This window comes from Tenrec ecaudatus, chromosome 3 (genome assembly GCF_050624435.1).
Source record: "Tenrec ecaudatus isolate mTenEca1 chromosome 3, mTenEca1.hap1, whole genome shotgun sequence".
NCBI classification, from domain to species: Eukaryota; Metazoa; Chordata; class Mammalia; order Afrosoricida; family Tenrecidae; genus Tenrec; species Tenrec ecaudatus.
The window spans coordinates 153897130-153923204 of record NC_134532.1 but is presented as its reverse complement, the minus strand read 5'-3'; the positions used below and the strand labels follow the sequence as shown (position 1 = coordinate 153923204).

At 42.9% G+C, this 26075-nt stretch overlaps 1 protein-coding gene and 1 non-coding gene across 2 annotated transcripts; both read left to right on the top strand.

The window, feature by feature from the left end:
* The first annotated feature begins 617 nt into the window (after positions 1–617).
* On the top strand, positions 618–16474 carry ENAM (enamelin). Its single transcript, XM_075544935.1, has 9 exons — positions 618–671; positions 3287–3355; positions 3457–3501; positions 4518–4559; positions 7437–7721; positions 9122–9184; positions 10609–10659; positions 13262–14775; positions 15136–16474. Exons 1-9 carry the CDS (start codon positions 618–620, stop codon positions 16472–16474), a joined length of 3462 nt encoding a protein of 1153 aa, XP_075401050.1.
* A 3362-nt stretch (positions 16475–19836) lies between these two features.
* On the top strand, positions 19837–19957 carry LOC142444175 (small nucleolar RNA SNORA61). Its single transcript, XR_012783832.1, has one exon. It is a non-coding gene; the product is annotated as a small nucleolar RNA SNORA61 (small nucleolar RNA).
* Positions 19958–26075: the final 6118 nt, after the last annotated feature.

Here is a 26075-nt window from a genome sequence, read left to right as displayed (position 1 = left end):
AAATCGCTCTGATTTCAGAAATCCATAGTCATTTCCACTGTAGACCATTAGGATTATATTTTAAAGGTAGGCTAACAAAGCTCAAGGACAAGTTATTTTATGCATTGTGCCACTTCTAACTGGCATTGGGTGAGTATAAGAGTATCAACACTAACTAATAAGGTTCCAAATAATTGACTTCATAGATGCTGTATTTCCTTGCTGCATGCCTTGATATTGACTGTGTATTAATTATTTTCAGACTCATTTTCTTATAAGATTTTGTAATCATTAGTTTATGTCTTTCCTGTATGTTTTCATACAACCTCTGGAAAACTCGCTGCATGCTGTGTTTTGTGCATTTCCCCAGAGAGCGGTCATGTTCAAGCAACATTGTCCTCCAAAGATCTCACAATGTCATTCCTGCTTCTCATTGTCTCCCTAATTGGGCTTGCACCCAACTCTGAAAGCAACAAAAGATTCAACTTGATCTGGGGGAACTCTGTAGGGTACATAAAATAACAAGAGATATGCTTCTTAGAGTTCTAACATTTTGCTATTCATTTTATTTATTTGTTTGATTTCTACATTTGCATTTATATTGCTAAATCTATTAATTTGTTAAAGGCTTATGAAAAATGGTGCTACTCCAGTGCCGGCATGGAACCTCTTTCCCTAAGCTAGACCACCTGGTGAGTATTTCATTTACTTTTTATTAGTACATAAGGGCCACTTATTGAGCTCTGCACTTATCAGAAGTACACTTGAGAGGAAAAAACACTATTTAAATATGGCAGAAAACATCAAAGGTCACAGAAGAAATGGAAGTAAGAATATGTACAGTCATTATAAGCCACAATCAACCAAAAAGTATCAGTCAGAGCTTCCCTCTAATCATTTGACTTTTAGAAGCCACCAACAGGATCTATATTAATTTTACAAAACAGAAAATTATTGACATTTTATACGTACAAATTAAAGGCCACATATTCCTATACGAGTAGGTACTATAACAGAAGCATTAGCCAGAGTCCCTGTGATATTCCTGCTATAGAGTCCTGCTTTGGCTGATTTAGCCAAAGAGGAATTAAATGCCCCCAAACTTGGGCCGTAGTCATAGAATGGAAAGTTAAAGGAAAGTCTCACCAGTATTCTCTTTCTTGTGTTACTATAAGCCTATACTAAGAACACTAATTTTAGTTGTTATTATTTTTAGTCCTCTCTAGAATATTAAGATTCTGAACATCTTTAGTAAGTGGGAAAGACATTACAAAGTATTACATACTACTATAATTATCTATTACTTGCAATTTCTCTGATAGAGTTAAGATAACTGATTGTATCTACTTATGTTATTCAGAAAGCAAAATAGAAAAAAAGTTTATTATAAAAATACTAGAGTGTCTTTTCATTATATATTCCCTTGGGAAACAAGCAGAGGGTGAAAATTGCTTAAGTCACTACTAGCTGTATTTCTTACTGAGAAAAAAGGAAGAAGACACCAAAGGAATGGACAAATCCTGGTGTCTATAACAATTACCGGAGCTGCGGTGGCATAGTGGGGTGTGCCAGACTGCTAACCTCACGTCAGCAGTTCAAATCTACCAGCTGCTCTGAGGGAGAAAAATGAGAATGTCTGCTCCTCTGAGTCAGAGTGAACTCAGTGGAAGTGAGTGTGTATGATAGTTACGCCCTGCTGGCTCCATGGTCAAGCTTTTGGCTGCTAATTAAAAGGTGGGTGCTTCAAATGCATGGGAGAGACAGATGAGGTTTCCTATAGCCCTGTACATTTTCAGTCTCAGAAACTCACAGCGGGAGGTCTACTCTGTCCTACAGGGTCATTATGAGTCAGAATCCATTTGACAGCAGCAGGTTTGGTTTTTAATTTATACCTGGGTTACTGCGCTAAGTCCTGAGTCAGATCTGCTATGTCATGAAAAATCAATCCTTTGGGATATAACCTCCACTTTCCTCTATCACATATAAAAATAGGAACAAAATTTTCATAAAGACCCAAATAATTGCTTCAAAGCAAGCCTTGTTTAAAGATGGAAATGAAAGCCTTAAACATCCAAAACCAAACTCGTTGCCATCGAGTCGATGCCAACTCAGAGTGACCCTCTGGGACAGGGTAGAACTGCTTGTGTGGGTTTCTAAGACTACCTTGTTAAGGGTGTAGAAAGACTCATCTTTCTCCCAGAGTGCACCTGGTTGCTACCAACTGCTGGTCTTGAGCTTAGCAGCCCCACTCAGAACCTGCCATGCCACGAGAGTCCTTTGTGTATAAGTAACTGAGCGAGTTAAATGAAATTCATAGAAACAATCTCCAGATTATCATATATGTATGTCGATCATTTCAACTTGTTCCCGGTAAGCTCACTGGAAGTTTCTCAGACTCTCCAAATACACTGCCATTGAGTCGATGCCAACTCATAGCAAACCTAGAGGGAGAGTAGAGCTGCCCCGTGGGTGTCTGAGACTCTGGCTCTTAGTTTGCAGGAATAAAAAGTCCTCTCTCCCCCCAGTGAAGAAACGAGCAGCACCAAATGTACATTTCTGCCTAGTTCTTCCTAGTCCCCTGCCTGCTCGTGGATCAAAGTGATGTTTTAAATGGTAAAATACTCATAGCAACGAGGAAAACAGAGACAACAGAGGAGCTAGAAGAAGAGATTTTGTTGTTAGTTGGCATCAGATTGGCTCAGCTTCATGGTGCCCTTATGTAAGACAGAGTAAAAATTGCCTGGTCCTGAGTCATGGGACAATGGGCCCATTTCCATTTATCTAATTAGCCTCTATAAACTCGAATATTGTCTGTAGATCTTTGAAATGAGTACAAACTTCTAATTTTAGAGGATGTCCTCATTAAAGACAGATTTTCTGTATTGTGAATGCAGTTGAATATCACTGTACCTTTCTCAATCAACCTAACAACTAGAGCCTTAACCATCAATAATCCTATGGTGAGGGGTAACTTCATTTCTAAAGTCCTCGTTTCAGTGCCATCTTCACAAGCATTATTGAAATCTCTCTCTCTCTCTCTCTCTCTCTCTCTCTCTCTCTCTCTCTCTCTCTCTCTCTCTCTTTTCTTTCCTTTTAAACCTGCTCTCCTTGGGCAGTTTGGAACAGGGCTCGGTCATAACTAAACAACTACCAAATAGGATCAAATGGAAATTACAGCAGAAGCCCCATCACTGTTTATTTCTAGATTCTCCTTGACAGACAAGCAGACTAGTGCCCAAGGAAGGGTAGAGTCTCCTAAATCTAATTATTTCCCAGTCCAAAAGTAAAATTCAGCTTTGTATTTCAGGTCTCCCCTGGACAAATGAAGATCCTCCTGGTCTTTCTAGGTCTGCTTGGCAATTCCACTGCGATGCCAGTGAGTATTATGGGAAAAATTAGGCCTTTTATTTGTGGACAATAAGTTAGCTCCTTTCAATAGGTATTTTGCCTTTGACACTGTTGCTCTCTCCCTTCCAGATGCAAATGCCCCGGATGACCAGATTTAGCAGTAAAAGTGAGGAGGTATGTGTGCTCTGTCTCTTCTGAAAGTACATTTTCTGAGGACAAGGAGAACCCACTAGGGAGTAACCTGCAATTTCATAAAGAAGAATATTAGAAAACATTTTTATTCATAAAAATGTTTATGGAAAAGTTGAATCATCTAAACTTTCAAATCAAGGCAAGGCAGTAATTTCCCCAACCTCATTCTATCTGTGGGTTTCAGTCGATCTTTTTCGTGTTAATGTGGATTTGGGGTAAAGTCTTTACTGTCGTCTAGCTAGTAGAGTGGCCATTAGAATTGTTAGGAGGTAGGTGTTTGCCCGTAGAAAGTCCCTTTATGCGTCCCTGGCCAAGGGTCATTTTGTTGTTCTGGGCCATTGAGCTGGTTCCAACCCATAGCAACCCTCTGCACAACAGAGCAGCCCTGGGCCGTCCTGACAGTGTCCCTATGCCTGAGCCCATTGCTGCGCCCTGTATCAGTCCATCTCATTGAGGGTGCTCCTCCACTTTACCGGGGATGATGCTCTTCTCCAGAGACTGTGGAGTCTTTGTTTTGACAAATGCTGTAATGCAGTGTGAACCTCTTCCTTCAGCACCCTTGGTTCTGTTTCAGATGCTGCCTCCTGAAATTGTGGGAGGTGGACTAGGTCTTTCTGGTCCACTGTCAGCATCATTAACCAAATACAATACACGCTAGAGGGAAAAGTCTAGTCTCGTCATATAATTACCAAATTCTCAAACCCCGAATTCCAAAAGAATAAATCAGAATGTTCAAAAACTTGTAAGCCAACCAGATTTTTATCCACTAGAATTTTGTAGTGATTCCTTTCTAACTAAAATCCTGACTTAAAATTAAAGTTCTCTGTGAGTTTATTTCTTTTAATTACATAATTATTTTGAAATCATGTATAGCCAGGGTGAAAAGATTGAATACTGTACTTTGAAATCAGAAGACCAATATTTTTTTAGTGATTTGTGGGTTGATTGAATACAAAAGTTTCATTTCCTGTTCCCCTAATGGATTCCTTCCATCACAGATGATGCGATACGGTCAGTTCAACTTCATGAACCCTCCACATGTAAGTCCCTCTTTACAGTCTCTCTCACTAGCTCTCGTTTGTATCCGGTTAGCTACATTGTAAAGAGTTCTCTTAGCTACACCAAAGTCTAGCCGCATGGTTTAATTACAATATACAGCCAGTTCTCAGATTACAAATGAGTTCTATCCCTTAATCTATCTCTAAATCAAATCCATATATAATTTGGAGCAGTTAATATCCAATGTCAGTAAATACTTGTCTTACTATCTAGTGCACAATTCTAGTGCACAATTAAACACTTACAGGTACACTAGAGCATATTTATCTTAATAACATAGAATATTAATGTTTGATGCATTTCAAAGTAGTACTCATCTATCATTACCACTGTGTGTACCTCAGATTTTTTTTAAAATAGCCTTTACAGGATTGATTCCTAACTACAGGTTGTACATAAATCAGATATTCATTAGCTAGTGACTGCCTATAATCCTTATCAATATTTCAAGGGGTAAAGGGATCACCTCACTGTCCCCAAAGACCAAATGTTCTCTTTATAGATTACTATTGTACTTTCACAAAAACCAACATAATTTACTAATTACAAAATCGTTTCTTATATCCAAGGAAAATTAGTTCTAGAGAAAGCTTAGACATGTTTATTCACAAATAATAAAAATAAAAATAGTTTAGTGATATTGTGGTAAAATATATTTGGATTATCTTAAAAGTAATGCTAAAATTGTGAAATAAAATATTCTGTGTGATTTAAACTATTTATAAATTATAAACACCACTATGTGCTAATTCTTGTAATAAGATAATATTGAATCAATATTGGTCAGATAATTTGGGCATCTTTTTTTATAATAGTATATCATAGCACTCAAAGTCTGTGTAACACTTGATATTGAGTCATTCTGAGAGGGAATCAATTTTCTCTCGATCTTTTTCAACCAAATCATTCTCGTTGAAAGCCCCTTATCTAAATCCATCAGTGCTATTTTTTCTTTTGCAACAGTTGATTGATCCAACCCTCATTCTCAGTTTTTAGTGATCTTGTCTCTGTCTTGAAGTTTTTCACAAATTTAATTATCATTAAATCTTGCATCTTAATGCAAAGTTTACAATATCCACTTTTTTCTGTCAGCATTACAGCTCCTTGGTATTGTGTGTACATCATTCAGCGACAGTGAAAGATTGATTAAGGCAAATAGGAAGTTAGAATAAATTCAGGATAGGATTGTCTGAATGGGGATTATTCTATGAGGTCAACTCAGAAATCAGCATTTTCAGATTACAACTGCTTTTGCTTCACCACCCAACCTTCAGTTGTGTTGTTGTTGTTGTTGTTGTTGAGTCAGTTCTGACTCATAGTGGCCCACGTACAATAGAACAAATGCTTCCAGTCCTGCACCATCCTCACAATTGTTTGTAAATTTGAGTGCACTGTGTCCATCCATCTTGTCCAGGGCCTTCCTCTTTTTTTCTGCCCCTCTACTTGACCAGGCATGATGTCCTTCTCCAGGGACTGGGCTCTGCCGACAACATGTCCAAAGTGTGTGAGACCATCTCACCTTCCTTCCCTCCAAGGAGTATTCTGGGTGTAGTTCCTCCCAGACAGCTGTGTGTCCTTTTGGCAGTCCATTGTACTTTCAATATTCTTCTCCAGCATCGTAACTCAAATGCATCAATTCTCCTTAGGTCCTTCTTATTCAGTGCCCAGCTGTCACGTACATAGGAGGGGATTGGATGAGATGGCCCCTAGTCCTCAAAGTAACATTCTTGCTTTTCAGCACTTGAAAGAGGTCTTGTGCAGGAGATTTACCCAATTTAATGAGTCACTTGATCTCTTGACTGTTGCTTCCATGAGCATTGATTGTGAATCCAAGCAAGACAAAATCCTTGACAACTTCAACCTTTTCTCCATTTATTGTGAAGTCACCTACTGGTCCAGGTGTGAGGAGTTTGGTCTTCTTTGCAATGTAGTCTTCATACTGAAGGCTGCATCCTTGATGTTCATCAGCAAGTGCTTCAAGTCCTCCTCACTTCAGCAAGCAAGGTTGTGTCATCTGCATATCACAGGTTAACAAGTCTTCTGATGCCACATTCTACTTCATATTGAAAATTGAATCAATGAGGAACCACCTGTATACAAGGACAGAATTTACACAGACAGTGTATATTTTCTCACTCTTCTCTCTCCTGTCTCCTTCCTGCTCCCTCTTTCTCTCCGCTCTCTCTTCAGGCTTACCACCTTTATTGTTCTGTGGTTATTGTTTCTTGTTGCTCTTTCTCCTCCTAGCCTAGTCTTATAAGAAATCACATGATTCTTAATTTAATGCCAAATCCTTCTATATCCTGACCCAGGGGTCTTCAAACTATGGCCCGCAGGCCACATGCGGCCCACTGAGGACATTTATCCAGCCTGCCGGGTGTTTTTGCCCTGTTTTGTTTTTTACTTCAAAATAAGATATGTGCAGTGTGCATAGGAATTTGTTCATAGTTTTTTTAAAAACTATAGTCCAGCCCTCCAATGGGTCTGAGGGACAGTAAACTGGCCCCCTGTTTAAAAAGTTTAAGGACCCCTGCCTGACTTATACTCCTCTTAACTAAGATAAGGTCTCTTTAGAAAATTGCTGGTCAAATTTTTTAACTAAATATTAACATCTATGTTTTTAAAAAATTAACATCTAATTTTTGTTAGTTTGTTTAATAGGTATATTAAAGGTCTAAAATTTATTCCTCCAAGATAACATTTAAATGAAATTCTAGCTAAATACTATCTAGCTTCCGTTTTCTGAGTCAAACTCCCTAAGATTGGCAAGCGCCTAGACTGAGTTTTAGAGCGTAACATGGGGGAAGAACAGGGATCCCAGCCCTTGGTGTGATTTCTGCCATTTGCTTCCCTTTTAGATGTCACAACTTGGCCCCATGTATGGAAATGGCCTACAAAACCCTCAGCTCTTCCCACAGTACCAGATGCCCATGTGGCCGCAGCCACCGCCACCCTGGCATCCACAGAAACCGCCATCTCCCTCAGGATCCAAGCGCCAAAGCAAGACTGATCAAACCCAGGAGACCCAGAAACCCACCCAACCCCAGCCAAAAAAGCCGCCACCAAAGCGCCCTCTAAAGCAGCCTCCCAAGCAGTCTCCACAGACCACCCCTCAGCCCACAGAGGACGCCCCCACCCCGCAGGTGAGGCTTGTCTCAGGACGGGGGAGGGCCATGCCCTTATTCTCCACCTAGCTGTCCCGTTTGCTCCTCAAGATGAGGGCTGCTATGTGCAGGCGAGGCAGTGGTCACTCCTCCGCAGCTAACCAAATGTGGGCAGAGCAAGAGAGCCAGATGTTCTGCCATCCATGAAAATTAAGTCCACGGCCAGCGGGTTGCTGCGAGCTGCTAGCAACTGTAGACAGGGCAGAGTTGTTCCCCGGGGTCTCCTAGGCTGTTCTGTTAGCGGCACGGCCTGGCTTCTCGTGGCTGCACCGCCAGGACCCCTCCCGAGAGAATACAACCTCGGGAACTCCACGAGTGGTTTCACTGGATCCTGCTGAGTCACCCACCAGGAGTCAACTCCAGGGCAATGGGTGCTAGAGCAACCGGGGGACTGCAAGTGGCTGTGACCAGTTGCTCACCTACACACTAGCAGTTCCACTCCACCCAGCAGCTCCACAAAACAAAGGCCTTCTGAAGTGCTCCCATAGATTAGAGCCAAGAAAACCCTATGAAGCAGTTCCATTTGTAAGAGATGGGTTTGTTATGTGCTGGAAATAATTCATTGGCAATGGGTTTCGTTTTGGTGTTCCGTGTACACAATACGAGCTTTAGTTTTGACGCTTTCTTTCCAGATAAAGCTGTAACCAACTTCCAAAACTGGCTCAAACTCACCCAAACGCTATTCTCTTAAGGACTAGTCCTGATTACCATGCAGTCAATTCTCACTCCTATTGTGATGGACCGATGCTCAACATAGACCTGTCCTCCTGCTAAAAGACCATGGGATACAGTAACTTGAGAAATAGTCTGAAAGTTGGGAAATAGATTCAACATCTAATTCCAGCACTGTGAGCAAGCCATGCATTGATCTAGACCCCATGAATAGTAGATAATCTTTAAGTCCCTCCCAGACCTATTAATTTTGGAAGATACTTCAGGGTGATGCAAGTATAGTGCTGAATGAAAACAAGGAGAAACACCAATTATTTATCAAGATCTCACACATTGTGGCATTATAAGATACCGGCTTTCAGTTTGCTAACATCTATTTTCAAACTAGTTTAATTCTGGCTTACTTACCAGCTATGAGATTTGGGAAAGTGGCTTACTTAGCTTCTCTGAGCGTCATCGTTTTCAGCAAATAAGCATTTGCCTTCTAGGGTCATGTGAAGATGGTGTGATTTTGCCAACATAAAATGATGGGTACAGTGCTCAGTAATAAGTACTCAATAATATTAGTACTACTGTCTCTGCTCTAGAGAAAAATCACTTTAATGGAAAGGATACGCAGACTCCTGGGTTCCTAACAATTCTGTTGAGTTGGTTCATTTCAGTTTTTAAATTTATTCTTCTAATCACTTTGTGTGTCTTCTCTCTAGGCATTCCCACCATTTAACAATGGGCTGTTTCCTTATCAACAACCACCATGGCAAATTCCACCGGTGAGGAGTTTCTCTTGATACCAGAAATGAAAAAATATTATTGGCATGTTATATCTCAAGTTATTATGAGCACATACATTTTGGTGGAATACCCTGGATAAGAAACAAACTCTTCACATTGGTATTCATGTTGAAAAAATTAAGAGATTTTTTTAAGTTAAATTTTCCACTCAAGCAGATTGATGACATGAACATAGTATAGACAACCAAACCAATACTGATAACTTAATTTGTTAGCTTAAAAGACTTGTGTTTAATACCTCATTATTATTTTCCACTTCCCTGAGAGATTAGAAAACACAAAGAGTATTCTCCTTTAGTATAATGGGGAATCAGAAAAAATGAAGTTTTCAAATATAAGGCAAGTTATGCTCATTAAGATCTTTTCATTGTATATTATTTATATTATTATTTTAGCCACAATAGATTGTTATGAATAAACTTGAAAAATAATATTTATAAGAATCCTAAGTTTAAAACATTAAAATGTAATATGGAGATTGCATCATAGATGCTTAAAATATGAATAGAAAAACAAACTATTTGAATTAAAGAAATACTTAATGACCATTGCTGTTAAAAAAATAGGAACTAACATTAAGAAATATTTGAAGACTCTTTACTAAGCAATGACATTAGTTTGTTTCCTGGTCTGGCTTCCTGTTAACAAGAAATCATTCATTTCAAGTCCTCTGAACTTCTTTTTCTTTAAAAGAGGACTCTTTTTACTGGAGATACTGAATTAAAGAAACTAAAGTAGCACCTAGCAGGTAAAGATGTTCAAAACATGGAAGTGATATTCTCGGGCAAAGTAGCTATTTATCCCGTCTGCATCGAATGTGCCCAGCAGCGGTGACAGCTTTTCTAAAACTTTCACCTCGTAGCCATCGATGAGCAGAAACTCGGCCTCCAGATTTGATTAGAAAAAAAATAATTCAGCGATAATCAAAAAAGGGGACTGAAGAATTGTCCATTTATAGTGTAAAATACGCATTCTGCAAATAAGATAATGACTTAATTTCCGTTACTAACATGCATGCTTGAATTCCCATGGCATTTGTTTGCATGTTTTGAGTCTGTATGCATGTGTGAGTTTTACAAGCTGGATGGGCGATGTTTAAAAGATGCCACCAGGCCAGGTCTTTTGAATAAGACTATCTAGGAGGCAGCTAAGGCCTCTGTATTCCTTGGTGGATGATGTGAGAGCTCTCAATAGCTAGATTGAGGGGAGCTAATGACTCAGAAGCTAAATGTCAACATCCAAACTCTGATTTCGGCTATTTTAAGACCCGTCCGGGAGTACGGCAGAATAGAAAGTGTTTTGTTCCTGTATTTATCGGTTTGGGGTTTTGTTGCTCTGTGTGTGTGTGTGTGTGTGTGTGTGTGTGTGTGTGTGTGTGTTCATTTGTCTTTTCATCTTTCAGAGAGTACCACCAGGTTATGGACGCCCACCAATCAGCAATGAAGAAGGAGGGGTGAGTATGAATAATCTCTGGGGTTTCTTTCATCTTCATCTACTAATAAAGTTAAGACTTAGCATATAAATCTGTAGCTCAAGTACTCAGGATTTTTTTAAAGTTATACAACAAATCAAACCAAAAACTTAAAGTGTGATGTGTTGTTTCTCCTCTGCGTGTATTGAACATTTGTTCTACCTGATGGGAATCTCTTCTCTCAAAGAAGACTAATAAGATTTTCTTCAGGCTGAAGCTGGACTCTAGACAGTGATGAAACATTAAAATGAGGAGAAGTAAGAGCATGTCACACTGTTCTCCTTGGAAGGTATTTAATGCGCATTAGACAAGTTTACGTGCTAAGTTAGCGTCTTAGTTCACCTGGTAGGTGAAACTTGCCTTCTGACTCCTATGCAGTGGCTCTTTGACTACACAACACTAGAAAAGCCAAATGTGTGTGACACCGAGTGGTCAACTCTTAAGTTATCCCAGGGCCATGTCATCAAAAAGTCATTTTTGTGATTAACACACAACACCACATAGAGGTCACGTTCCTGTTTGCCCTGAATCTGTGATGTGTTCTCAGTGAAGATACGGAACTCCAATAGCTCTGGAAGTTGACATTAAAGCTCAGGAGCCCTGGTGGAGTAGTGGTTAGTCATTGGGCTGCTAACCGCAAGCTCAGCTGTTCAAAACCAGCCATTCTGTGAGAAATAGGTGAGACTTTCATTCCCATAAAGAGTAGAACCCCACGGGGCAGTTCCCTGTGCCACAGGGCCACTACAAGTCTGTGGCATACTGTGCTTTTTAAAGTGACCTGGTGAAACCGTCCCAAATAGCAATGATCAGTCTCCTTGTCATCAGCCTAGCCACTCGCTATCTCCACAGCTATCACATGACAGCATGGAGCAGGAGGGCTCGGGCATAAGCAGCACAGAGTCTGTAGCCCCTTCTGGGCACTGCCAAATCCCTGTATGTTCATGGAGCTATATTTTCACTGATCTGTCTAATCTCCATCTGGGAATAAAAATACTCTTTCTCCACATTTTTGAAAGAAAAGCCAAAAGGCCGAAATGTCTCACAAACGTCCTTTAAACCCCACTGACTATGCTCATGATAATCAAAACATTTCTTGAACGAACAATTAGGGACGAGACAAAGATGAGAACTGTAGTGTTGCCACCGACAAGCTTGGCGGTCGAATGGGAGCGCCTGGGAACACAGGCGAGTGAAACCCAGTGGGACCACTGTTCTAGTAGCAGAGTGTCCAGGTGTGGCCTCCTGGGAAGAGATAGAGAGCCCAATTCAACCCAGGGAAGTCCGGAAGCTTCACCAAGTAGGTAGCATTCAAGTTGACTCCTAACGTGTAAGTCAAGTTGGCCAGAATGGATAAATGTGCAGATAGGGTCAAGATTCTGTATGAAGATGTCATTGCAAAGACACTGAAGCACAGAGTGCTCAGAAAATCAGAAGACGCTGCTGCCTAAGAGCCGGAGAGAGGAAAGGAGGTCCGATATAGGGATCACGGGCCATGTGATGATGACAATAATTGTCGAATATATAATATTTATGGACCGCTAAGTATCAGACACTGATATTTACTTGCTATCACATTTGACCCTCACAAAACCATGAAGCAGCCATAATTTTATTATCTCCATTTTACAAATGAATAAACTGAGCTTAGCCCGGAGTCCTACTACTAGTAGTGGACCAAGAATGTTTAACCTAGTCTGTCTAGATCAGTGGTTCTCATCCTTCCTAATGCTGCGACCCTTTAATACAGTTCCTCAGGTTATGGTGACCCCCCCAATCATAAAATTACTTTTTGTTGCTACTTCATCACTGTCAGTTTGCTACTGTTATGAATCTGGCGACCCCTGGAACGGGGTCAAGACCCACAGGTTGAGAACCACTGGTCTAGATTTTAGAGTCATGCTACACGGATGTGTCTATTATTCTAAGGGTTTTATAGATTGTCCTATAAGGTAAGAGCAACTTAAATATGTAAGTGAGAAGTGACAGACTTCCCACCCATCCACTCTGAAGTCCCACTATTCTGATGGTCAGTGTGGAGGCAGGATGGGGGGGGCGGGGCGCGGGGCGGGAATAAGACTAAACCGCCCAAGAAGAACAGCAGGGCAACAGTTCAGGGCTCCTATGGCTACAGAGGAAAGTGTAAGATTTACGGGATTTGGTCAGGAGTCATCCAGGAAAAGTAAAAGAAAGATCGGACACTTGAGATACTGGGTTGACAGGGGGCAAAAAGATCTAGACACAGAACAGCTGAGAAGAAGGTTATGGGTGCATTCGGTGGGAGACGTTCTGAAATCATCAGAGGGGGTCGGGGACCCCTGGGGCATTGGAGGCTGAGCCTGCCTGGAGATTGCTCAGAGCAGGAGGGTGGAGGAGGGAAGGAGACTGGAAAGATGTGCTCTGGATGTTAGAGACCCACAGGGGTCAAGGGTGACGGGAACCAGGGCAGCATCAAATAAGCACAGGCCATGGCGTCCAAGGAGGCCCTCTGGGAATTCAGATGCCACATGGATTACGGGAATTCCCAACGCCACACAGGGCCGTGCAAAACAAGAGCGATCATTGGTTTTCTTCTTCTTTCCGACAGAATCCTTACTTTGGATATTTTGGCTATCACGGATTCGGGGGGCGTCCTCCTTATTATTCAGAAGAGATGTTTGAACAAGATTTTGAAAAACCGAAAGAAAAAGATCCCCCTAAAAAAGAGACTCCAGCGGCCGAACCCACCACTAATGCCACTGTGCCCGAGACCAATGCCACCCAGTCGAATGCGGCGAGAGCCGGCGGGAGCCAGGTGGGAAACGACACCACCGCACCGGGACACGGCCCGGGTGCGAACCCCACGGCGCAAGACGGGGTCGGTTCACCCCCGGCTGTGAACGTTTCCAATCCGGGGGGGCCGGGAAACCGAACCCCCTGGGGCCCGCGCCAACCAAATGTTTATGAGAATTATCCCAAACCGAATCCTGGCCGCGGCCGAGGTGTTCCTGCGGGGAGACAGTGGCGCCCCGCGGGGCCCGCCGCGGGCCACCGGCCCTACGGGCACGGGCCGTTTTACCGAACTCACCAGGTACCCAGGGGTCCCCGCCGCAACGCCTTCGCTTGGGCAGGCAAACCAGTGGCCTGGCCGGGAAACCCAGCTTATCGCAGAGCGTACGCTTCTATTTCCAGAGGCAATGCTCCCAACCCTGCCAGGAATCCAGCAAACTTCAGAAGAAAACTCCAAGGGCCAAATAAACACCCGGTGGGAGCCAATGTGGCCCAAACTTTGGCAACCAAACCTGGTCCTGTGGTCCGCAACGAAAACATCCAAAATCCGAGGGAAACGCCTCTCGGTCCGAAAGAAAGAATCGTTGTTCCCACAAAGGAGCCAAGTGCCCCCTGGAAGAACTCTCCAGATGATGGGGTTAACAAACCAAGTTATAAACCGCCTCAAACTGAGGGCAACAGGCCAGTCCCAAGCTTTAATTCCGTTGATCAACATGAAAACACCTATTACCCAAGAGGAGACTCCAGGAGAGGCCAAAATCCTGATGGACAAGCCCCAAACCAGCATTTGCCCAAAGGAATTGTTTTAGAACCAAGAAAAACCCCATATGAATCAGAGACTAATCAACCAGAATTAAAGCCCAGTGCATATAATCCCATATACCCTGAGGAAATCCCTTCTCCTGCAGGCGAAGGTTTTCCTCCAGGAAGAAACCACTGGAGCCACCAAGAAATCTCTCCCCCTCTGCAGGAGGCTCCAGGAAGGCAAGAAGAACCTTTGCCTCCTCCGTCCCAGGGTTCTAGAGGAAGTGTTTTCTACTCAGAACATCACCCCTACCACCCCAGGGAAAGCTCACCCTACCTTAGGGGCAACACTTGGGATGAGAGAGGTGATCCTCCCGATACCATGGGGCAACCAGAAAACCGACTGTACCCCATGAATACTCCAGATCGGAAAGAGACAGTCCCTTATAATGAAGAGGACCCAATTGATCCAACTGGAGATGAACCTTTCCCCGGACCAGGGAGATGGGGTGAAGAAGCGTCTAGCTTTAAAGGAAGCCCAACTCTTAGACACTATGAAAGCCAACGATATCCCTCCAACCAGCCAAAAGAATATCTTCCCTATGTCTTAGAAAATCCCTCCAAACCAGCCAGAGAATATCTTCCCTATACCTTAGAAAATCCCTCCAAACCAGACAAAGAATATCTTCCCTATACCTTAGAAAATCCCTCCAAACCAGCCAGAGAATACCTCACTTATACCTTAGAAAATCCCTCCAAACCAGACAAAGAATATCTTCCCTATATCTTAGAAAACCCCTCCAAACCAGCCAGAGACTATCTTCCCTATACCTTAGAAAATCCCTCCAAACCAGACAAAGAATATCTTCACTATACCTTAGAAAATCCCTCCAAACCAGACAAAGAATATCTTCACTATACCTTAGAAAATCCCTCCAAACCAGTCAGAGAATATCTTCCCTATACCTTAGAAAATCCCTCAAAACCCAGGGAGGATTTTCCATATGGAGATTTTTACCCCTGGGGCCCAGAGGATCATTTTCCACCATATAATACAGTTCCCACTTTACCGCCACCTGTGGAAAGCAGGGGCTATTACATGGAGAATGCTGTTCGGCCAGAAGAAAGCCCTGTGTTTCCCCCTTGGGACTCCTGGGACCATAGGATTCAGACGGATGGGCCCAAAGAAAGAAGACAGTATGTTAATAGAAATTTCTGGGACCAGACACCAAATGTATACCACGCTCCAGCTAACCCACTAGACCACGGACAGAACCGGCCCTATTCCAGTAACTCCCCAGTTGGGCTTCAGAAAAACCCCACGTGGCATGAAGACGAGAACCTGAACCATGGCATGCAAATGACTAGGTTAAATTCACCAGAGGAGGAACAGGTAGCTTTCCCAGGTTTAATGTCTCAAAGTCATCCACCTGAACAAAAAGAAGCAAAATTATTTCACCCAAGCCAAAGAAGTCCCTGCTGTGCTGGTGGGGCCACGGGTCCCAAGGATAATCCACTTGCTTTACAAGACTATACTCCATCCTTCGGTCCTGCACCAGGGGAGAACCAGGACGCCAGCCCACTCTATACAGAAGGGAGTCATACTAAGCATGCCAGACACATCATCTCCCCTGCAAGCGTTTTGCCTGGCCAAAGAAATAGCTCAGAGAAGAGGCTGCCTGTGGAAAGCCAAAACCCAAGTCCTTTCAGAGATGACGCGGCCACTCTGAGGAGAAACACACCATGTTCTAGAAAGAATCAATTGGACCAAAGGGGCATACTGCCTTTTCCTCAATCAAAAAGCACACCGTGTCTCAAAAGTGACCTTGGCGGAGATGGGAACAACATTGTAGAACAAATGCTGGAGGGCAACCAACCCAATGAAAGAACAGTGGACTTTACCCCTGAGCAACTTGTGATAGGTACCCCTGATGAAAAGTCCCCACCAGAAGCAATCCAAAGTGAAGTACCAGGAAGTGAGGGTGAAAGGCAGCAGCAAAGGCCCTCTAGCATCCTACAGTTACCGTGCTTTGGCGCCAAATTAGCCATGCATCACTTCTCTGGTCCTGGCACTCCATCTAGCAATGGAAGGCAAGACCCATTTGTTGGTGATCCAATTATGCCGACTGAAAACCCAAACACATTGGCTGAGTTAGCTACTGAGGCACATTTTCAGAGTGCAAATGTAAACACACTCAACGAAGGTGACCATTCTCCCTTGGAGTCCTTTATAAAAGGGACCGATCCAGAGGACCAGGTACAAGACTGTTTATTACTTCAGGCTTAGTGCATAGCCCAACCAAGTTTTTTCTTAGGGAAGGGAAATAACTGATATTCTATACCGGTGGCTCCCAACCTTTCCCCTCCTCCTGATGATCCTTAAGAAGCTCCTCATCCCAGTAAGGAAGACTAATGCTTCCAGGTGATGCTGATGAGGTTGGAAATCTTGGGGGCCATTGGACACAGCCTTGTCACAAATTAGTACACACTTGAAAAGCAGGAAACTCGTGATACCCCTTGGAAGCTACTTGTCTGGTTTAGTTTAATTGCCAATTCTTCCTTTTCCTCTAAAAATCCCATACTTGCAAGACTGAAAGGCACAGGAACTTACCATTTTCTGTATGGAAATCCACAAATCAGTATAATGGCAAAGCGTTGCCCGTTTTTCCCTTGCGTTGATCTTTGTCAGAGAGGTGTGTTTCCTGACTAATATTCTCTGCTGGCATTTTTCCTACATGCCCTCTCGCTGCTCCTTTCTCATGTCCATCCGTATCATGTTGGCCTCTTCTGTTCTCTCTCACTCTGCCCTGCTGTGTCTAGCTTACCAAATTTTCTTTCCCATCTTTCTTCCGCTACCATTCCTTCCACACGAAAGGATCTTTAATCATCACTACGTGTTTTATGTGGGCCTTGTTTAATATGTATTCTGTCTCCTATTATCGCTTGTCAATTATTTCTCGTCTTCTCTGGCCCCTCTCTTCTCTTGGATGTCTTTTTCCCTTGCTGCTGTTCAATGCTATCAGGTGTATTCCCATCGACAGTGACCACACATGACAGAGAAGAACTACCCTGAGTAGGTTTTCTAAACTGGAGGAGTTACAAGAGCAGATTGCCAGCTCTTTCTCCCAGGGAGCTGCTGTGTAGATGTGGACTGCCGAGCTTCTGGTTAGGGGCGTCATGCTTAACCAATGTCCCTCTAGTACTCCTTCAGACCTGAGCACGCCTTGTCTCCCCTTTGGGCACCCACTCTCTAAATTCTTCCCGAATTATTTCTCAAGCTGGCCTGACCATAACTGAAGAATATATTTCAGAAAGAGTGTATACTGACACTACTTTTATTTATCATTTTTCTTAAGGCCTCTACCAGGTAGACGCCGCTCAGCAAGAGCAATACATTCGAGGAGAAATGTGTAGAGAAGACAGGCTACCGACCCAGAGCTAACAGCCTGCAGACAGGCTTAGGAAGGGGAACATAACAGATGGAACGAATTGTCACTCTGGGACTGAGAATCCATAAAATCCAACTGGGACTTGCCACACTCTGTAACCAACCAATATCTGCAGGATCCAGAGAGCACAATTTGGGAAACATTGTCCTAAGCAATGCAGAGACCAGCTCAATGATTAGGGTTCTTTGCTAGCACAGTATACGGGATTCTACTGGTATAGAATCAGCTACTACTAACACGAAGGCTTACTCTTTGTGCCGTGGTAGAATTATTCAGACACACTTTCTTGATATGTAGATTAAACAGTGTAAATTATTTTGTAAAGCAGGTATTTCTATATTGCCTTGTATTGTTATCTTTTAATGAATAGCATTTTACCTATTATCTAGATATTTCTGCCTGGAGGAAAAGAATTCTCAGAATTACTGAGGAAATTACCTTCTGATTCTAAAGACTTTCATAGGTGAAGTTTTTCTGGGGAAGATATCATTTTTTTAAAAAAGAACCTCAGAAATCGGTGTTAATAAAATACTGAAAACTCCCTCAGGAGAAGATTCTTGCTCTTTAAATCCACAAAATTGCCAAGCACAGTGTCTCACACGCAGAAAGTACCAAAACAGTTACTGACTGCTTTAAAAATGGCCATCAAAACGCACATGAGAATTCTGCCTCCTCCTCTGCGCGTGAGCCGTCTGGGATGTGGAACGAATTACCACACTCTGCTGCTTTGTGCACACAGCATCCTGTGCCGCGTAGACCCTCAGGGTGAGAAGGTGGCTAAGGGGCACATCTAAGCCACACACTAGTTGCTTCACTGTCCCCCTACCCAGTTTTATATTTCAGTCATCACTGGGGAAAAAAATCATTAACTTATTCTGTATAAAACTGTATAAGATTTATTCTGGATGAAATAAAACTCCATTATTGTGTTTCACTTCTTTTTCAAATCATTTTAAAATCTTTTTCAAGTACTTTTCGCTCACTTTATATTTGACCAAAACGGGTAGGTCACATAGTTGAGAGGGCAAATACGCTGGCACATCTGAACCTGCAAGGCACTGGTGCCTCGATCGTCATCCGGGACCGATGGACCATAAAACGGACCAGAGTGCCCCCATCTACTGACTCCGAGACCACGGCGAACCAGAGAGAGAAACTGACTCCGCAGCTCCTGTGCCCTGGCGTCCGGTGAGCCTGGAGAGCAGCACATCTGCGTTCCTTACCCTACAGAAAAGATTGAGTGTCCTTGCTAAGTTATTAGCACACCTGCTGGTTACGGCACATAGGCAGAGACCCAGCCCACCGCCGCCGCCCTGTTGGGAAGGCAAGTTTCTGTATCAAGGGGTCACCGCCTACTGATTCCAAAATGGCTGGCTATAGCCCATGTTGACTTTGGTTGATAAGCAAGGAAGAAATTCTAAGGTTGACAAACATAGCCATTCTAGCACACCCCTTGTCATCTGTCCGGTCCCCGGCAGCATGCCCTCTTGTAAGGAGGGCGGGGATCTGGTTGGCTGAACTTGGAAAAGGAAAGCATTCACCGGGGGCTCCAGCCACCTCTGAAACTCAGCCTGGTGGCCTGAATGATCGCGGAGATTCTTCCTCCAGGTTTTTGGAGTCCCTGATGATTTTTATAACAAGCTGGACACAGTCACTCAGCTCAATGTCTGAACTTTACACATTGTTAAAGAATAAAATACAGAAGCTTTTAAAAAATAGTTTTGTTAGCAGGTAATTATACAATTCAATAGTTCATGGACATTTTTTCAAGTTGTACAATCATCACCACAATCAATTTCAGAACATTTTCTTCTTTTTTGTAGTCATTGTTATTAGCTCCTCATTTCCCCCGACCTCTCCTGCCGTGCCCCCAAGAAGTCATCAATCTAACTACTGTCTATAGGTTTACCTAGCTTGGATTTCATATACAGAAAAACATTTTTTAAAGAACAATAATAAAGCAAAACAGCGGTAAAACCTCGACCAAAGCAGAAAATATTAAAAACTAGAATAAAATTTAAATAGGTCAAAGGGGAGATCAAATGATAAGGTGTTTAAATTTAATCCAACAGCATCTACAATCCTCCACTTTCCAAGGCCCTCTGCAGGAGTGCATGGCTTGTCATCTCCCTGCTCCATGGACAGAGTCCAATGAGTGAAAATGGAGATGACATCATGATGTATTAAAGTTTATTATACCACCCTCCAGTTCCCTTTCCCATCGGATCAAAACACTAGTCTGGGTGGTCGTAAAAGGAGGAAAAGAAACATTGAAGCCTGCCCCTCAGTGCTCTTGGAGCCTGGGCTAGTTTCAGACAGGGTAAAAATAAATAAATAAATAAAGTTTATTATACCTACCTCTGCCATAATCGACTTTACAGTGCTCTGTCTAATCACACGTCTATTTGCATGCCTTGATTATGGTCAAGGAGGACTCCCCATACATGGACCCTGCAAATGGATTCTGGCTTTCCATGATTATCCTTCGCCTTTTGCAAACTGGGTGTTCAGGATTTAAACTCTGATACCATTCCCTCCTTCTGAATTTGATTTTATTATTTACAATCCTTGGATCATACAGACTCGTGTGCTTCTTCCTTGTGGATTTAGTTCACACCTCACTTAAATAGCCACCTGTTTGAAGACAAGCCTTTAAGACCCCAGATGCTATTCTTTCTGATAGCTGGGCACCATATAGTTTCTTCACTACACTTTGCTATAGCACCTGTATCTTCTTCATGAGGGTGATCATCAAGCAGGGCCAAAGAAATATGCTTTACGACATTTTTCCTTACTTGCTTAGGCTTATCTCTGCCCATTTCTTCCTTCTCCAATCCCTTTCAGTCATGACCTTAAGAAACCTAAAGGAGATTTATCTTGCTCTCCGGAAACCAACCTTCATTTAAAACATATACAAAGAGAACCAGAAAGGTAGGATTTTAAATCAACAACTCTGCCCCTCCTTCACAAAAGCTCAAAAGTTTCACTGTGCCTCAGACCAACTAACTGAAAATCTGAAGGGAACAGTGGTTGGTTGAAAATGGAGGGCCACCTTTTCACAATAGGCTTTAAGATTCCCTCTTTTCCCACCTGTTGTTCCCTGCCTCTGACAGCATCAGCCTGTTGAACCGACCGCCAGGAAGATTTAGAAACAGGGTTCAGCTAATAACAAGCAAAAGCCCATGTTGGCAGGCGAAATATACCCAGAAACAAGTCTTAACATCAGAGACTCCAAAATGGGTGTTGGTCAGGGCTATCCTTCATTTTCCACTTCACATTATAAAAGTAATTTTCATAATATTAAAATGCTTAGTAGGCATCTAAAATCCAGAAAAAACCATACCCAATGTGAATGAGGCGAGGGATGGAGTGAAGACCCAATGCCCAATTGGACATCCCCTCACAGAGGGGTCACAGGGAAGAGATGAGCCAGTCATGGTGCAGTATAGCACTGATGAAACACACAACTTTCCTCTACCTCTTTGCTGCTTCCTTCCCCTCCACTATCATGACCTCAATTCCACCTTAAAAATCAGATTAAAAATAAATAAAAATCAGATTAGACCAGAGCATGTACACTGTTACAGATAAGAGCCTGAAACACAGGGAATCCAGGATAGATGAACCCCTCAGGGCCAACAAGGAGAGTAGAGAGACCAGGAGAATTAGGAGGGTGAGGGGGGTTAAAGAGGGAATCAATCTTAAGGATCAATCTAGAACCCCCTCCCAGGGGGACAAATAATGGAAAGGGGGTGAGGGGCAATGGAGGACGATCTAAGATATGGGGAAAATAATCTATAACTTCTCAAGGGTTCATTAGGGTGGTGAGTGAGGTGAGGTAGGGAGGGGAAAGAAGTGGGGAGCTGATATCAGGGGCTCAAGTGGGAAGCGAATGCTTTGAAAATGATGATGGCGGCAAATGTGCAAATGTACTTGACACATTGAAGGAATGTATGGATTGTGATAATAGATGATTAAGAGCCCCCAATAAAAGCATTTTTTTTAATAGGCAGAGGACCTGAAGGGACACTTTACCAAAGAAGATATTCAGGCACCCCACATTCAAACACATAAAAAATTCTCCTGATTTAAAAAAAAAAGGTTAGTACTAGAACGCATTCACTAAATCTTTATTATTTAAGGCTTTGTGAAAAAAATTAAGGTCATTTAATGAAACTATAAGAATAAAAATAGATACTTACATAATTTTGATTGTAAAATATTCTAAAGCATGATTAATTATATTATCATTGCCTTGATAACCTTACAGTTCCCTAGGAAATTTCATTATCCCAAATAATATTATTAAATGTTTCCATGTTTCTGATTATTTCTTTAGGAGTGGGATTAATGAGGAAGATAAACAGAAAATGAGTTTTACATAGGGGAGACAGACAGAATTGGCTTTGGATCTGATAGTCATTCTGGGGACCAATTCTTCATATGTTGCTTGTAAACTTTGGCAGATTGCTTCACCTTTTACGGTCACAATTGCATGACTTTCAAAATAAGGCCATTTTCATTTCATAGGACACTTGGGGAAAAAAGACGGATGTGAAATGCATAGTCATTGTAGTTTCTACTTGAACCACTAGATGGAGGTAGATATTGACAATGCTAAAGCAGAGTGCTCACGCAGCTCTCACAGCGCCCCCAACCCCACCCGCCCAAACCACTGCCATCAATCAGTTTCAACTCATACCGACCCCAGAGCCCTGACAACTGCTCCCTGGAGTCTCCGGGTCCGTAAATGGGAGTTATTTATGTTGTTCGGTGCCTTCTTTCGATTCTGACCCACAATGTCCCTATTTACAATGGGTCCTGCGCCCTCCTCGCAATTATTCCAACCGCCCTCCTCGCAATTGTTCCTACCGTTAAGCCCATGGTTTCAGCCGCGATGTCCATACATCTCTGCCCAGGGGGTTCCTCTTTTTCTTCGATGTCCCTCCACTTTACCAGTCACGATGTTCTTCTCCAGGGACTGATCTCTCCCGACAGCATGTCCGACGTGGGTGGCTAGTTCTCATTGGTACAACTCTGTATTCTTCGCATCGTCTATTGAAGCTTCCCCCATCATTCAATATTTTGGCCATAAACTCTTTCAATGTTGCAACCCGAGGCTAAAATTTCTCTTTGAGTTATTTCAGTGTAAGATAAGATGTGCATGTTCCTCTAGTTCTAGGTCTTTTGCATATTTCAATATAATATTCCGTCTTCTCCAGCTGCCCTTAGAAATTTTCTATTCAGCTCCTTAAACTTCATGTCTGCCAATCGCCTTAGCTACTCGATGAGGAGAGCAGGTTTTCAGAGTCTCAGCTGATAATCACTTTGACCTTTCCATTCTTTCCTGTCTTGTACCAGCAACAGTTCCACAAGTGTTGTCACGATGAGAATTTCCATCATCTAACAGGCAACTCTACAACGCCCAGGGCCAGGCCCTTTACATAGATGGCCCTCTGCAATCTCAATGACCAAAACAGAAACGGGAGACCAAAGACGATTCTGTAGGTAACAAACTTCATTGAGCCCTTTTAACTCAAATTTACTTTCTGCTAAAAGCTTCTAACATTGGGGCAGATAAACACGATTCTACCCTCACAGAAAGCTGGTCCAGAGAAGACCAGGTGGAAGGATGACGACGGCTTCTGGGATCCCGGTTTAATAACCGCCCTTGAGAGGGACTGTTTGTTTCTGTCTTTTCCGGTGAAGGAGTGAGTAAATGGATTCCCCCTTGGCAACAAGTCAGGCCCAAATCCAGGAAGGAGAGGACAACTTACAGTGTGAGATGGGAATGGGAAGAAAACCCAGGCACTGTTAGGTAGTTAGAACAGGGATCAGGCTGTACACTGGGCATGCTCACAGATTCGGATTGCGAGATAGGAATGGGGTGGTGCACCTAGGTGGGCTGTACACCTGGATTGGCCCCCATCTAAGTCAGGTGAGCTTAATTCAGCCAATAGGGTCAACCAGCACCGTGGACTATGCCTCCCAGTGGAAAGGCTGAAAAGCCAGAATGTGAGCTTGTGCAGGCTCCCTTCTTTTAAACTGCTTCCCAGTGGGCTGTGCCAGGTCTTCAGCCTCAGGATTCCAAATGCAAACATAAAACTTCTTCTATCCTTTATAAAACTCACTTGGATCACAAGCCAGGCTTTGGGGTGAATTCCTTCCCACTGGAAAAAAACAAGGAGCAAGGTATTTCTTCTAATGCAAGAGACCTAACAAGACCTCATTTTCTGTCGCTGAAGTTAACCAAAACATCAGAAAGATTCATGAGAATGGCAGATGAGTGAGAATGGCAATTGCTGCCACCTGATACCCACAATCACTGATGCCATTGCCGACATTGACATTGAGATATGCTAGGACTCTTTCGTGCAAAAATGATTGGACTACTGCAACAGACTGTTCATTTACTAGAAGATCAGATTATGGATGTTCAGTGTCATTTGATGCTAAAATGTATTCAAATGCTTCAGATTTTATGTAACCCATTATCCATATAAAGAAACCTCATACGATCGGGCTTTAATTATGAACCACCAGCAGGGATTTAAGGGAAACATCTCAAGAGGTGTCGATCAGTTAGAAAAAAGGAAATTCTCCATCAAAATCTTTTGCATACCTTAGGTAAGGGAAGCATCCCACCTGGGATCAGACAGCTCAAGCCAGAGATTTTCAATACATTTAGATTTTCGATCATCCCTTAGCATTGGTGCAATTAAACAATTGGTGGATGGGCTAGGGGGGCTTTACCCACTGAGCCTGGATTCAAAATATTTCCCAGAGGTTAAGTTTTGGTCTGGCTACATTGTTTATTGTCATTAATTTTTGCCTTGGCAGTCAAAAAACTTTCCACGTACACAAAGTGACCATGTAACCTCAGTGGCCCTTTTGAATACATGAACCAAAAAGGGGAAATGTGGGAAACAGAACCCAGAAGAGAGTGTATGCAGACAAATTCGCAACATTCATATGATAAGGATTCTGGGAGGCAAGGTTCCCATGGAAGAAACCTTGACATTTGTGGGTTGGAGATGCGTCCCACTCACATTCTCCTAAGTAAAATTCAATCCCCTCAGTGTCCCCCATAATCACGCCAAATCTAAGGTGCTATTTGCAAACACATGGTCACTGGCTATATATACCCTTGGAAGTCAACTGCTTGAACATTATTTCCCTAAAGGTTGTCAGCCATCAAAAGCAATCAGACCCTATTGTCTGTTCCACCCAAAGTAGGGCCCACTCCCTTCTGATAAGGATCACAGATTGTTCTCCTGGAGAAGAGCTGAAAGACACCTAAGGTCAAACCAACTCAGAGGACCAAGGTTAGCCTGCCATCTTGATTCTGAAGTCCACCCATCTTGTTGCATATGTGCCTTCCTGTCACATGTATGCCTCTAGTGCCTCTCCTTCCTATTGAGTGTATACCCCTAGTTTGTCCCACTGCTCTTATGTGTATGCCTCTTACACAATCCCTTCCTGCTACATATGTGCTTACCAACTCATGAGATTACATTATGGCCTCTGTCTCTGCTCAGATCTGGCTTCTGAAGTCATAATGAGGAGGTTAGCCCTCACATGCTTAATCTCGTCTGATGTCTCTTTAATTTATCCAATTACATAACTGCCCCTAGGACCCATTCAGTTGTGGGGAGACTAGTCTCCCCCACATCACTCTTTAAAGGGAGGAAAAAAACTAATAACTAACTTCATATGGAAAGAAAAGAGGCCCCAATATACTACTGAAGTGATTGGGCCGGGGCCGGACTAGGCAGCCCCCATCTACTCTCGGGCTCCTCAGGAGGATAGAACGTCAAGGCCTCCATTCCCAGCCCCTTGGGGAGATAAGTGACCTATTGAAGTAAGCAACTTCTGCTCCAACATTCCAAGGAGTTGATCTCTCCAGACCAAGGTTGTGCAGCCCCTGTCCCAGCACTCCAGGGAGTAGGTTGTCACCAAAGGCACTTCAAACAAAGGCACTTCCACAGATCGCATCCTGACTCAAGGTCCTGCAGCTGCAAGCAGAAAATCTCCCTTCTTGTTGTCAATGTATATCTCCCTAGCTTGAGCCTATTTATCTCCCACTGCCTCACTAACAAGCTGCGATTTCCCTGACCTAACTCATTGGGTCTCGGAACCCGCCCGGGGGCTCAAGATGCCCCCATCCCTCTCTGCTCTCCCTTTCCTCCCTGTAGTTCTTTCCCGCCTCGATAAAATCATTCTCAACTTCACATTTCTGGCTAAATTCTATCTCTGTTCCGTGTCTCTGTCTCCAACCTCTCATAAAGAAGAACAGAGTAGGGGGCTTCTGACTTCCCAATTGCAAAAATCTACTACACAGACCAATCAAAACAGCCTGGTATTGGTACAAGATCGATACATAGACCAGTGCAACAGAATTGAGACCCTAGAAATAAAACCCATCCACCTACAAACAGC